This window comes from Cryptotermes secundus, unplaced genomic scaffold, assembly GCF_002891405.2.
Source record: "Cryptotermes secundus unplaced genomic scaffold, Csec_1.0 scaffold1908, whole genome shotgun sequence".
In the NCBI taxonomy this organism is placed as follows: Eukaryota; Metazoa; Arthropoda; class Insecta; order Blattodea; family Kalotermitidae; genus Cryptotermes; species Cryptotermes secundus.
Genome location: NW_019734349.1, coordinates 50,394 through 64,739, shown reverse-complemented (window position 1 = coordinate 64,739; position 14,346 = coordinate 50,394). Strand labels below are relative to the sequence as shown.

The 14,346-nt window shown below is 43.3% G+C and overlaps 1 protein-coding gene across 1 annotated transcript in view; it reads right to left on the bottom strand.

The window, feature by feature from the left end:
- Positions 1–14,346, bottom strand: part of LOC111868729 (transcriptional regulator ERG homolog) — a 108,769-nt gene that overhangs the window by 72,916 nt on the left and 21,507 nt on the right. The window contains exon 3 of the mRNA XM_023859655.2: positions 5,221–5,292. Coding sequence (XP_023715423.1) covers positions 5,221–5,292 — 72 coding nt within the window. The remainder of the gene's footprint in view (positions 1–5,220; positions 5,293–14,346) is intronic.

Below are 14,346 nucleotides of genomic sequence, written 5' to 3'. Positions count from 1 at the left end.
AGCGCATCATATGAACTGAGTGATTATGAATTCTATACGTGTAGTTGTTCAAATGCAAGAATGTTAAGGAAGTTGGCCATCAGATCTTACGAACCGAGGAAAACATCACTGGATGTTTATTCCGCACACGCAAGAAGAGTGTACAATAAATAGTCATTAAATTGTACACCAGTCAGCACATTGACTTCTAGATTGTACAGCCTGAGTGTCAATAAAGGAAAAAAAAGTTAATTCAATTCAATATAGAACCCAATTTATTTTACTATAGTTACATACATACAAGTACTGGGATATAGGTATTTTCATATACAAGGTCGGGCATATAAGTTTCGAAACTCATTTTCAATTTCGCGCCGGACGATTTGACAACGCTGTTGCTTGGTATGTTATGTGACGCAAGAAGACATGGATTAGCTGCGTTCAGTATTCGTTGAAAAGTAGCTTCTTTGCCCACTGTGTGACTTCAACTTCTTCCAGATGTGAAAACAGAACGTACGATGGAACAGAGAATGAATGTGAAATTTTCCGTTAAACTGCAGAAATCGCCAAGTGAAAAGTTAGAGATATTATGAACACTTTATGGTAAATCCCCAGGCCAAAAATGCCATGGATGTCAAAATCCAAGATCAAAATAATGTTAGTCTGCTTTCTCGACACCATGGGTCTCATCTACTTTGAATTTTCACCTGAAGGGATCGCTGTTACTCGGACATTCTATGTGGAGGAGTTTAAAATGTAATGGATGCCCTGAGGAGCAAAGGAGGAGAGTCGTGGCGTGATCACTCATTGATGCTTTACCATGACAAAGGGCCGGCATATTCTTCGCTTCGAGTGTCGCAGTTTTCAACAGGAAAAGGCATCTCCGCCATGGATGGTCCGCCGTACTCTCCTGACTTGGCTCTTCCCAGAACGTTAGGGTCGGTTGAGAGGAAAGCGTTTCTCGGATGTTCAGGACATTAAGTCATTTATGAACAAATTTTTGACAGACATTCTTGTTCAGGATTTTAAAAACTGTTTTGAACAATGGCCGAAGTGCTGAAAACACCGTAAAGAATTGAACGGCGATTAATTTGAAAAGTTCTAGGTTGCTAATATCTGAAGCTCTTAAATTAATTTTTAAAAACTAATCTCGAAACTTGTTTGCCTGACCTTGTATTTCCTGCTTCGTAATCTGCACGCCATTGGTGTATGTGACGGTTTCATTTAAAAACTAAAGACCTCTCGCCTGAGATAGAAATACCCACCAATCTCGAAGAACACGACATGGTATTGACTGCCAACTTCATCAGCTAAATTTTGATTGAATATATAAATTCTTTTTGTCTTTCTCCTATTTTATGTAAAGTATGAACTTTATCAAGTATATTTTCATCGAAGTCTTTCCATTAACAGTTCTTAACGGTCCCTGGTTAGCGAGTTAACACAGCAAAAAATTATCACTTTCTATAGCACATACCCATGAGTGGAGTAGAGTTAAAAATCCACATATTTTTAAACTCAGCACTGGATGAAAGTGAGCTGTCAGCTTCACGCTCCCGCCGCTTTACTCCCCAGTACCCATTAAACGAGGACCGGTGGCTAGCGGAGCCAGTCTAAATACAAGAGTGAAAAGTGAAACTACCCAACGCATTTACCCATTTTTAATGTCCTCGTAATTTGTCCTAATTCCCCCCCCCCCGGGTGGTCAAGAAAAAAAAATTCCGTGGTCTGTAGTGTGCAAGCGAACTATACCGACCGAGCGACCGCCGCTTGTCAGCGCAGTTAGTACCAACTTTAGCGGATAGAGGGTGTCGCGTGGTCAGCGCAACGAATCCCCACGGCAGTTAATCTCGGTTGGCAAAGTTAATTTAAATATTGTAAGAAGAGTAACAGAACTTCCTCGAGGTTTTCCACAGTGACTCCCACAGAAAAGCATGCACTATTCATGACGAAACCCGGAACAGTCAGTTAGTCTGACAATGTGCGACATCGCTCGACTGTGAATGGGAGATGTTGTGAAACTAGAGCTTGTGCTTTATCGTGAAGCGACGAAACAATGAGCGCCCGGCTCCTGCCGTCCAGCTGATGTGTGACGTGTTTCCCATATTGCGCCCTTTGACATGTTCTTTATGTTACTTCCAAAGACAAATCTGAATACATATCGCTGGGCGGCTCTCCCCCTATCCTGCAGCCTCCTCTGTTTCTGAGCCTGTACTTCATTCAGAATCGCCAGTTTGCTCACCCTCTCTACGCAAATACCGGAATAATATATAAAATAGGCTACGACGGTCCGATTTCAAGTGCCTAATAACATTAATGAAAATCTTCTCATAGTTATGCATACTCGTACTCATTTACACGCACACACAAACACAGATACGCAATGTAGTTCTTCCGTCTTATAAACAAAATATTCCAACACTGTTCATCCATGGTAATACGAGCACATTACATTCTGAAAGTATCTCATAAAATTTAATGTATATTATGACATTACAGAACAGAATTAATAAAAAAAACTCCGTGGCCTGTAGTCCGCAAGCGAACTATACCGACCGAGCGACCGCCGCTTGTCAGCGCAGTTAGTACCAACTTTAGCGAATATAGGATGTCGCGTGGTCACCGCAATGGGACCCCCACGGCCGTTAATCTCGGTTTTCTAGACCGGAGCCGCTGTTTCCTTGAAATAGCTCCTCATTTATCCTCACGAGGCTGAGTGGACCCCGTTCTAGACCCACTACTTCTCAGAAAATCTGACAGCGGGACCTCTAGATCTGTAGCCAGGAACTCTAGCCACCAGACCACAAGGGCGGTCAACTGAATTCATACATGCGAAAAATAATATAAAACCTAAAAGTTCGAGTATGTACGTGAGAAAAGAAATATAAAACTTTACACAAACGAATAATTTCATTTAACTTGAAGCGTAAAACTACAAGTAAATAAAGTGCGAACCATAATATTTTGCTATTTGTTGAGTGCTGAGGCCAGGATGAATATTTATGACGATTTGATGACTCGAGCTAGGGGATTCACTGTTCTAGGGTCGCTGACCAGGGTTTTGTACTTCTCGTGTGCCACATCTCTCAACAGGAGCGCATTAGGCGGGCGGGCAGGCGGGCCAGCGGCTGATGAACAAACACAGCCTGCCGCCCGCCACTATGTGTTCATCAAATACAGTCCGTCTCCCCAAATGTATCGCCAGTGCAAAACAAAATCGAACAGACTGCGCTGCAACACACATAATAACACATTCGAATAAATCTTCTTCCTCGCCTATCGCTGATTCGGTTCTCTGACCTGTTCTGCTTCAGAATCACGCACTCACTCACTCATGGAGCTGAACCCTTCTTGAGAAGCCGCCAATTCTGCAGCTACTCAAGAATTTCCCAGCATTTTATGGAACCCGAAGGTTCATTACCGTGTTCACAAGAGCCCTCCACTGGTCCCTATCATGAGCCAGATCAATCCAATCTATACCCTCCCCTCCTATCTAAGATCCATTTTAATATTGTCCACTCACCTACGTCTTGGTCTTCACAGGGGTCTCTTTCCTTCCTGCTTTCCCACGAATATCCTATGTGCATTTCTTCTCTCTCCCATTCAAGACTCAACTTACATAGGACAGTACAGACATCACGGGTTTACATTTTTGGTTCGAATGGGATCAGAACCCGTGAACCCGGCATTCGAGCCCTTCAACGCCCTTGCACTGCGCCGTTACGGTGATAGTGCAATACAGAAACCCTTAGTAGAATTCTGCTTATATAAGTAATGAAACAGTAAGTTATAAAATACTTTTTAATGAAACGAAATAAGTAATATTTGCAAGAAAGGAATCGACAAGTTGTAAAAGTCTGCTACATGACAAGTAGACAAGTAGAGCCCATCCAGTACGACGTATCTGTACAATGACAAGACTCAGCGCTAGACGACAGAGAAATAGTCACTGAACTACGAGCCAGCAGACGCACACAATGTCCTCTCCTCCACAGTGGGCTGACCGGCTCTGAGAACAACTTACTTCCTCTTGAATGGGACTTTAACCCCGAGGGTAAAAACGCCGGGGAGTGAAGCTGACCACCTCACCTCCATCTAGAGTCGAGGTTCACAATGTGTGGAGCTGCAACCCCAGTCCTCATATGTCTTTATGGCTGGTGCTTAATCAAGTATAGACAAATATTAATTTTACTTTTCAGTAAGTATAAATAGCGAGAGAGAGAGAGAGAGTTGAGAAACAAGAGAAAAGCATTTCTCAAGCACAAGGGTAAACATTTATACTCTTTAGTAATATGATATCCATACGCAGACCTACGTATCATAGATTAAGAACTTGCATAGAATTCTGGTCAAGCCAGCGATATGATACGGTAGACAAACACAGACACGGGATGATTGAGATAGGAGGACAGGTGCTGCAAGGGTGAGAACTTCAGCTGGATACATTTACACTCTCTGAAAGGAACAGATGTACCAACCAGTGAAGAACTTAAGGTCTAAAATATGGTTGAAAACATTGAAATGGAAACCTTCTATACAACAGGTGAAGACAGATAACCGAAGACGGTACGAAATGAGCGACCAATGAGAGAAAGACCAATTATTACTACATAAACCCAAATATAAATTTATCTGAAGATTAGCGTCATCGGTGATGTGACACAATTTATCGGGTTGGTCGTTACCAGAGTTTTGGAAGACACTGCTGCCTCTATTTTCAGCGCATGAGTAACTTTTCTACTGTGAAGATGGAGGCAGCAATTCCTCCGAAACGTTGGTAACGAACCAGTAGACTACGTGACGTCACAGTGGTGGCTATGAAGAATGCCGTCTTCTTGGATGTGGCGCCCTGTAGATCTTGTGTAAACCGACGTTTCGGAGGAACGTATCGCCTCCATCTTCAGGGTAGAAAAATCCGCCAGAGGAACCAGCGTGGGCAGGTGGCTGCAGTCTGCAGAGATACGTTCCTCCGAAACATCGGTTCACACATCCACATCGAAGACGGCATTCTTAACGGATAATCTTCATAGTCACCGTTGTAAGAATCTTAAATGTTTGAAATGGTGATTTTTGTTCACCCCTGCAGCTGCTGTAATCAATACGGTCCGCCCTCGATGCTTAAGTCTGTCACGTCTTAGAGCACTTCCTTGTTTTCAACGCTTTGTAAGACAGTATGTTATTTGGACATGTACCGTACGTGTGGAATGCAAACAAACTTGTGCAGGTGAGGATGTCTCCTACCTGGCTGTCTCAGGTGGGTGTGTGGATCTAGCGAAGTCTTCGACATTCCGCTGAGAGTGTTGGTTGCATAACCTGCAGGCAAAAGAGACAAGCCGATGTAAAACATAGGTTCAGTACTAGCAAAAAGATCTGTTTCTGCTGTCGGCGTGCAGGAATGTGTTGACCAGAATGTCATGGGGTTATAATATATCGATCCGCCCTACTTCACAAAACTGTAGATGCCCTCAGAGACACATAATGCATATACCCCGTAAGGAAAGAAAGTTGGGCCCACTCATCGCTTGGTAAAACAAATGCCCAATTTTCAGAGTTCAGAAAAAAATTTAGAATTTTTAGGGCATTTTTTTTCTGGTTTTTGCAAATGCAATCTGGTTATCGTTCCAACAGATCACGTTTTAACATCCAGTCTCGATTGTTCGCTCCTGCTATATGCTCAGTTAATCACATCACCAGAGTTGTGTGTAACCTAGTAGCACAGTAGACATATCGTGCTAAGAGACACTAGTCAGACTGGCTTCAAGCTTCACGAACATACAGGCCCGCATCTTCGCTAGGTTAGGTTAACATACACTTATTACACTGAAGACAGTCAATATTATACTCGAAACATCGAGACGCTGCTAATTCTGCGCCTTTTGAAAGACAATAAAGCGTTTCACACGGTACCGTCAGATTCCTGTTCTTAACCTCGAAACAGTGGGCACAAAGCTACCCCTGTATCAGGCCGTGGAGGCCCATAGGGTTGTGAGACGTCGAGGCTCCCATATTTTCTAGACAATCGGCTCACAGATGGCGGTGGGGTTGTCAGCACTATGCGCCGGCCGCCCTTTAACTTCAGGAAGATTCCTGGTACTCATTTCTGTTAGAGGCTGAGTCGAACCCAAAACCATAGTGCGCCTGGAAGGGTTAGGTAAATTAAAAAAATCAAATGATTTAATCTGGATTCGAACCCGAAACTTTCCCGCTTGTAGCATAGTGCCTCAACCAACTACTCTACCGCGTGCCCCCGCGACAGTGGGTGGGGGAGCATAATAATTTCGCGGGGAAAACGCTTTTAGTCTTTGGCAAATATGATGGCATTATTTGCGTGGTTCTTACACTGATACATGGGTAATGGCCCAATTTACTGCCACGCGTTTATTACTGACAGTTAAGAAAATAACTGAGCTGCGATTATTTGTCGATTTATGGCCTTCATGCAGGTCAATTGATTCCAAAATAAAAACAGATAAGCAGGTTTTGAGGTTGTCACAGCGGTGGTTATCAAGGGGTCTATCTTCTGGGATACAATTGTCTGCCACGTTCTTTCACGCTAGTTTTTTGCTTGGTTTATTTTTCAACCCTTAAGGTGGATTCGACATGTTCCTCTGAAACGTCGGTTGATTTTCAATGGGCTACACGGCATTATATCCCAGATGACAGAAATTCTTTAAAAACAGACCCTCCACTCATATGGTTACCATAATTTGAATACTGGTTAGAAGTACTTTTCAAATTGTGGATAAAATTTACGATATTGTATTGGCTTGATAGGCCTGTCGCAGAGCTACAGACAGTGAAAATCTGCTTCATTGACACTCTGGCCTCCACACATCGCACGCAGTCTACTACAGGACTGAAGTCGGGGCTCCGCGGTGTAAAGCCGATAGAGTTTTCCAAGCATGACTGTTATACTTAGTCAGCACATTTCACAAATTTATTAGTATGAATTTGATTTAGAAGGCGGAAAAACATAGCACACATACGAAATTTGAGCAATGCGATTACAAACGTCAGAAATCGTCTGGAGACTTTGTTTGTAGTGTTTTGTAAATTTGATGACGAATTTTTGGGTTCCAACAAAACTTCTTGGCTATCTGAGCGACTGTCAACTGATCCAGGAGGCTCCTGTAGCAAGGAGTGATAAGCAGTTCAGTATTTGATTTGTTTCATTCTAGTCCGTCACACTAACAAATACAAAGACAAAACGACCTCATCCAATGTGACTATTTAAGTTTTTACTACTTGAGAACTTAGCACCCTCACATGTTTCGGTCCGTATAGACCATCATCAGAGGGTACATCGATAACTATTTGGAAACTACTATCACAATGGGTGTTCTGAGTGCTAAAATACATACTCACACAACGCCTTCAATGCACAATATACACAAAATCCAACTTTTCCATAACCACAGCAGTTTTCCTGGTATATTAAAGTTTTTAGAACTTTGTTAAAATTTATAAACCAAGTAGGTTCGTGTCCCTTCTCCTATCGTTTTTCTTGATGGGGGCTGAACTTGTGCGGCCTGTCTATCTTGAGGAGATTCTTTGTATCGTCCTGTGTTTGTTGGTGGCGTGAAGGGACGCGAACCTCTATCCGTTAAAATTTGGCAATCAGCAAGTAATTCAGCAGGTTTTGGGTCACATGTATATTTACGCGTGTATACCGGGTGTGCTCAGCGGAGCAGAACCAAGCCAGAATGAAAACGTGATATAAAAACAAGCGCATGACGACGGCAGCAGCAGCAGCATCTAGTCGCGTCGCATCGCGGCGCCGGCCGTAATAGCAGGGTGCCACCACCCTTCAGGAAAGGAATCTCTTGTCATGACCTCGGTCGACTGGGCAAGCTAAACAGCGGATCGCGTTCAAGACGCCAAATTTGCGCCCAGAAGTGGGTCTGTGTTTACCAGTTACAGAGGGGAAGAGTAGATGACGTCAAGTTTAAAGTGCTCCAGTGAGACTAGGGGAAAACGTACAAAGCTTTTGTTTTTGTTATTAGCTTCAGGAAAAGGTTGTGAAGCGTGTTGCATAACCTGCGTGAACTCACGCTTCAATTTATTTCTCTTATTTTCTCTCTTTCCCTTTATTGCTATCTCTCAATCTCTTCACTCGACCCTCGACTACGGTACCCGGAAGGAAGTTAAGGAGGAAGGAAGGAAAAAGGAAGGAAGAAAGAGAACAAAGTGGAAAATGGACGGGTGCATAATAGTTTAGTACCTTCAAAGGATGAAGTAGGAAAGTGACGTTCAAAACATAAAAGAGCTTCATATATGCACGTAAAACTTCGCTGGTAAGTACAGGTTTGTCAGCCCTACGCGCCGGCCGCCATTTACCCCAAAATACATTCCAAGAAGATTTCTGGTACTCATCTCTGTTAGAGGCTGAGTCAACCTCAGGACCACAGTGCAGCTAGAAGGATTAGGTCAACTGAAAAAAAAAATCCACATCGTCGGCATTCGATCTCGCGATATTCCGGCTTGTAGCATAGTGCCTCAACCAACTATGCTACCGCGTGGCCCCCATGGCAAGGCAGTGCGAGTTAAAGAGTACCGAAAGCAGTCACAGAGGAGAAACGTTAATTATTATTTCATAACGATATAAGTACAACACTTAAGAACCAGAATTTTTCAACTCTGCTAATACCAACGCCCTCCACCTGGAAACGATCATGAGTTAGTTCCATCCAACTCCGATTCCAACAAATCCACTTACTTTTACATCCAGATTAATATTACTCTGCAATATCCTTCTGGGCCCTCTAAGTTGACCTTTCCCCCTCACCCCTCACACATACATATTCGGTATGCATTTCTACTTCTTCCCATCCTATTTACTTAACCTTTAACCTTATGTTTCACTACCCTAGTAACAGTGCGTTCACTCACTCACGGAGCTGAGCCCCCCTTGAGATGCCGACAATTGTGCAGCTGCTCAAGGAATTCCCGGAATTCTAGGGAACCAGAAGGTTCATTACCGTGTTCACAAGAGCCTTCCACTGGTCCCTATCCTCAGCCAGATCGGTCCGGTCCATACCAACCCATCCTGTCTCTCTAAGTTCCATTTTAATACTGACAAACCACTTATGTCTTGGTCTTCCTAGTGGCCCCTTTCTTTCTGGTTTTCCTACCAATATCTTATATACATTCCTCTTCTACAAATTCGTGCCACATGCCCTGCCCATCTCATCTTCCTTGACTTGATCATTCTAATTATACTTGAAAAACAGTACAAGTTACGAAGCTCCTCATTATGCAATTTTCTCCATGCTCCCGTCACTTCATCCCTCTTTGATCCAAATATTCTCAAACACCCTCAGTCTGTATTCCTCCCTTAATGTCAGAGACGAAGTTTCACACCCATACAGAACCACAGACAAAATTACGGTTAGTAACACTGGGCTACCCATATAAATCTGGAACTGTAGAATCGATTATTAAGTTATTTAAAATTATGGGAAGTAACATGAATTTTTATCTCTTTTTTTAAGTTCCGCATTTCTCTTGCCGACGGGAGGCGCTTTTGTCTACAATTTTTTTGTGGTTCACTTGTATATTTTTAAAAATTACAGGTACAACGGCACGATCTGCAAATTTCAGACTATGTTGGACTATATTGTAATTAAAAACATTACACATTATCACTGAATTATAGTCCTACATAGTTATTCCTTCTAACTTGTTGTTTGGTGTTTGTATGCGTTTACTCTGTCTGTGTTGTCCTGTCTTTATGTAGAGGCCTTACGACGAGCTGTTCACTCGTTTAAAGAGTCCTACCGGCTCTGTAAGAAAGATTACGAAACTGAATAAGAGGCCAGGGCCCGAATGGGCTAAAATAGCCACTGAACATGAAAAACTCTCCATATCGGTGGAACCTGGTACAAAAAAAAACTTCTCCCCAATTTTTCATTTCACAGCTATGTTACAACACGTTAAAACTGCCCAGAATGAAAATGTATAATATTCACCATAAGAAACAAATTAAGTTGAAGGCATAGCTGCATGACATCAAGGCCTTTATTTTGCCGTGTAGTTCGAAGAAGATTTGCAAGAAGGAACTACTTAAATCGGTTTTTACATTAGACCTCCACACAGAGTGGCGGTTATATAACAGCAATACGAACCTACACGGCTAATACAAAAGCTAATCTAAGTCAGTCCGGTAGTTTCGGAGCCGGAGGGTCAGACGTCACGACACGTTCCGTAAATGAGTTCACTTCGCGCACTTTGCGAAGTGTACCGACTTAGACAGGCCCACAGTGCATATAAGGATGTGATACTGTTGCAGTATCATTCACAGTTCCCTTCTAAGTCTGACGCTGGGCTTAGCGGTATTAAGCTCTGTTAAAATAAGCCCAATTCTTCCGCGTCGTTACATAACCTGTGGGCAAATCGCACTCTTCCAAAGGCCGCTCGCAAGGAATCCTTGTCTCCAAAATTCATGTTCAATATCCCTAGCTACATCTCTATTGAGGCACTATGCTACAAGTCGGAAGGTGGCGGGATCGAATCCCTATGAGATCATTGGATTTTTTCAATTGACCTAATCCTTCCTGCCGCACTATAACCCTGGGGTCGACTCAGTCTCTAACAGAAATGACTACCAGGAACATTCTTGGGGGTAAAGGGCCGCCGGCGCGTAGGGCTGACAACCTTACTGCCATCTATGAGCCGACTGTCTAGAAAATGCGGGAGCATCAACATCTCACAACCATATGGGCCTTCACGGCCTGTTACAGGGATACCTTTATTTTTTTATCTGTATATATGTATGTGTGTAATTATGCATAATTTATGTTACTGTTCCTCCATACTGTTTTCATATATACACACACAAACGCTTTTACTGCATGCATGATAGTTCATAGGAAATTTAACGGATTGGTGACGTCTGAAAATCACCAATGAATGGCTAAGATCAGAGACAAAGAAAATATTAAGATTAACAGCCAATGGGAATGTTTAAGGGTGGTAGCAAGAAGGCGCGTTTCCACTACGCATGATGATTTTTTGTGATGTACTGGGTCTGCAGCCACCTGCTCACGCCGGTTCATCGCTCGCGGATTTTTTCTACCCTGAAGATTGAGGCGATACATTCCTCCGAAACGTCGGTTAACACATTATCTACACGGCGCCACATCCCGGAAGACGGCATTCTTCATAATAATTATTATTATACTAACAATATTCTTTAAATCACGAGTTCTATGCAAACACTGTATAAGATATATCGTCCTATATTTTTATTCAAGACATTCTTTCTCGGATAAATGTTTAGTCGGATAACGAAAATGTATTTAGGATTTAAGTACTGTGGGCCTTAAAATGAACTCAATTAATTGAAACGTATCGCAATACTTGTACATTAGATGTCTCACATGCCGTACACTGAATTTCCTCATGCTGTGAAGTGTATGCCCATTGCTAGGCAACGGACAAGTAAACACGCCTCCTTAATAACAGTCTGTGTGTGCCGAAGGGTTATAAAGGAAAGTCTGAAGACGTAATCAAGCAGAGTAGTAAGAGCTGAGTAGAGTCGGGTCGAGTTTCGAGACGCCAGCCTGCAGGGATATGAACTTGGGAGCAGAGGAACTGAACTAAGTCTAGAATAATGCAAGAAATGAATTACGCTGTGAAAACAAGACTTCATGTGTGATGCAGTGACAGTGAGACTGATATAAATCCGTTGCCAGGATACGACTAGAGAAGACTGAGAATCCTAGTACATGTGGAAAGGTGGACTGTAAAGTGTGTAGAATAGCGATAGCGCTGTTACTGCCTGCAGTCCCGAGTTGTGAATGTATCAGGTGCAATAAATAAAACAATCCAACCCACATCCCGCCGTGTAAGTCACCCCTACATGTGACAATATTCTCTCAAGGGGCCCAAAGATGCACTTAAAAGAATTCAGACTCTCAGAATAAGCAATATGTCCTTAAAACGAAATATAGCAACCGAGTCTTCGGCCGGCACCGGATATCATGGAAGTGTTGCGCACAGAATTTAATCAAAATTTGCGAAAGGACTAAATTCTAATTATTCTACAAATCTACGAGAAAGAACATAAGGTCCAAAAATAAATCGGTCCTTAAAGTGGAAAAACTAAGCCAAAATCAATACTAGTAGACAACATCTAATATTAGATTCTGAAGTGTTCTGACGATGGCGTATTACATTCAGAATTATTAGGTTCTGGATTCTGGCCATCATCCTGTATTCCAAACATAAGAGAACACACTGTTTCGGAAACTGAACCTGTTTCCGTTCTCAGGTGAGAAGGAGGTCCCTTAGAAAAAGCTAACCTAAGTCACTGACATAGCCAGTTTCCGAAACACCGTGTTGCTTAGTTTGCAGAATACCGGACAATGGACAAAGTCCAAAAACACAGTAATTATGACTTTTATTATAATTTTAACATACCGAATTTGAACGGAAGCAGTCAAATTGTTTGGACGCTGTTTCTTGCTTACAGACATGATGAAACTAACAGGTGATATTCTAACATTTTTTCGAAGTGGTCCTAAAATGGACCAGTATATAACAAGTTGCCCTACCGTACAAAACAGACTAGCGACCGCCTCTATGGTCTAGTGGTCAGAGTTCCTGGTTACAGATTCAGAAGTTCCGGGCTCGATTCCCGGCGCTACCAGATTTTATGAGAAGCAGTGGGTTTGGAACGGGGTTCACTCAGCCTCGTTAGGATAATTGTGGAGCTATTACAAGGAAATTGCGGCTCCGGTCTAGAAAACCGAGATTAACGGCCGTGGGGATCCGTTGCGCTGGCCACGTGACACCCTCTATCTGCAAAAGTTGGCACTAACTTCGCCGAAATGCGGCGATCGCTCGGTCGGTATAGTTCGCTTGCGGACTACAGGCTACGGAGTTTGTTTTTGTTTGTTAGAGGCAGCAACGGTTTAACAGAGACTGCAGGACAGGGCAATGAGGCGACAGAATATGGAACTGATATTGCTGCAGGATTACTACTGCATTCCAATGCTGCGGAATACTGGTTGGAGAAAATTGGTAACAATCAGGAATTATATTTTAAAAATTTCGGGTAGGGGGACGAGGAGGTGTAAACTAGAGAGTTTAACACCCCAACACACACGAATTCAGGACGAATATTAATTCCGGGGAAAAGAGACGAAGGCATTTCAAAATGAAGAAACAAATCACAACGCTCCTAAACCACGGCGAGATACAAAACAGCAGCAAATTTAACAAGTTCCGAGCGAATTTCCCCGACATCCAAAACCGACAGCGAAATCTGGGCATGGCATGTGTTCTCAGTGGGTATGATGTAACGGCGCTCTCATGAACAAATCCAATCTCGCGGTGTCAGCGATGATAGTAAAAGAGAAGCTGGAAACACAGAGAAAGGGATTTTTTGTGTGTGTATATGTGCTTGCCACTTTGTGATGACGATGCCTTGTGTGCGTCGTGACGCCTCAAGCGTCATCAGCGTCGCTTTGATACAGCGCGAAAGAGACGGTGAGTTAACTGAGATAGAGCAGGGATGGCGGTGGGTGTGGGGAGGTGCTTGCCAGAGGCGTTTTGCGCTTTGCTGTACAGTTGGAAGGAGGGAGGGAGACAGTGATAAGCTAAGTTCACACTTTGTGTTCACTCAGCTAGTGTTTGTTTGCAAAATGCCCGTGGCTCTCTTCTCTGCCAGTAGAAACACGCTCTTTGATCCCGTGGTCGCTGGAGCTTGCACTAATTTGTGCAGCGCACCAACTGTCGAAAGGCTTATCTGCTACTACAACACGACATGTAAGTTATCCCACCATGTGGAAACTTATTTGGAGCTGGTCATCCAGAAAGGAAGTTAGTTATCTGAGTCTCTCTCTCTCACTCTCAGGTATTGCAGACATTTAACTGCGATTCAAACGCTAGTCTTCCTATTCTCAAATTCAAATGGTTTCTCAGTACCACAGCATTCAGTATTGAATCTGTGATGGAGTCAGTACCTACCTACCTACCTACCTACCTACCACTCGGCGCTACAGCCCTGGGTGAGCCTTGGCCTCCTCTACAACCAGTCTCCACAACCAATGCGTGCTGCCATAGGAATGGACCCACGCATGATGACCCGAGGCTGGTTGTTAGGTTTCTGAACAAAATTCATTTTACAGGATGAGGTTGTTAGCCACATGCCCAACCCCCAACCTGGAGGACCAGGGTATCTCTCTTAATCCGGACTCTACCGTTTGACCTTTCCGGCATGTGACCCTACTGGTAGTTAAAGTACCGCCGGCATAGCTCTCCAGGTCACAGAGTCACGCAAGCCCCACCACCATGAGAAGGTGGAGACACCTTTGTGGAGCGATGCAAGAAGTGGCAGTTTCAATCTACATACTCTGTGCTCTG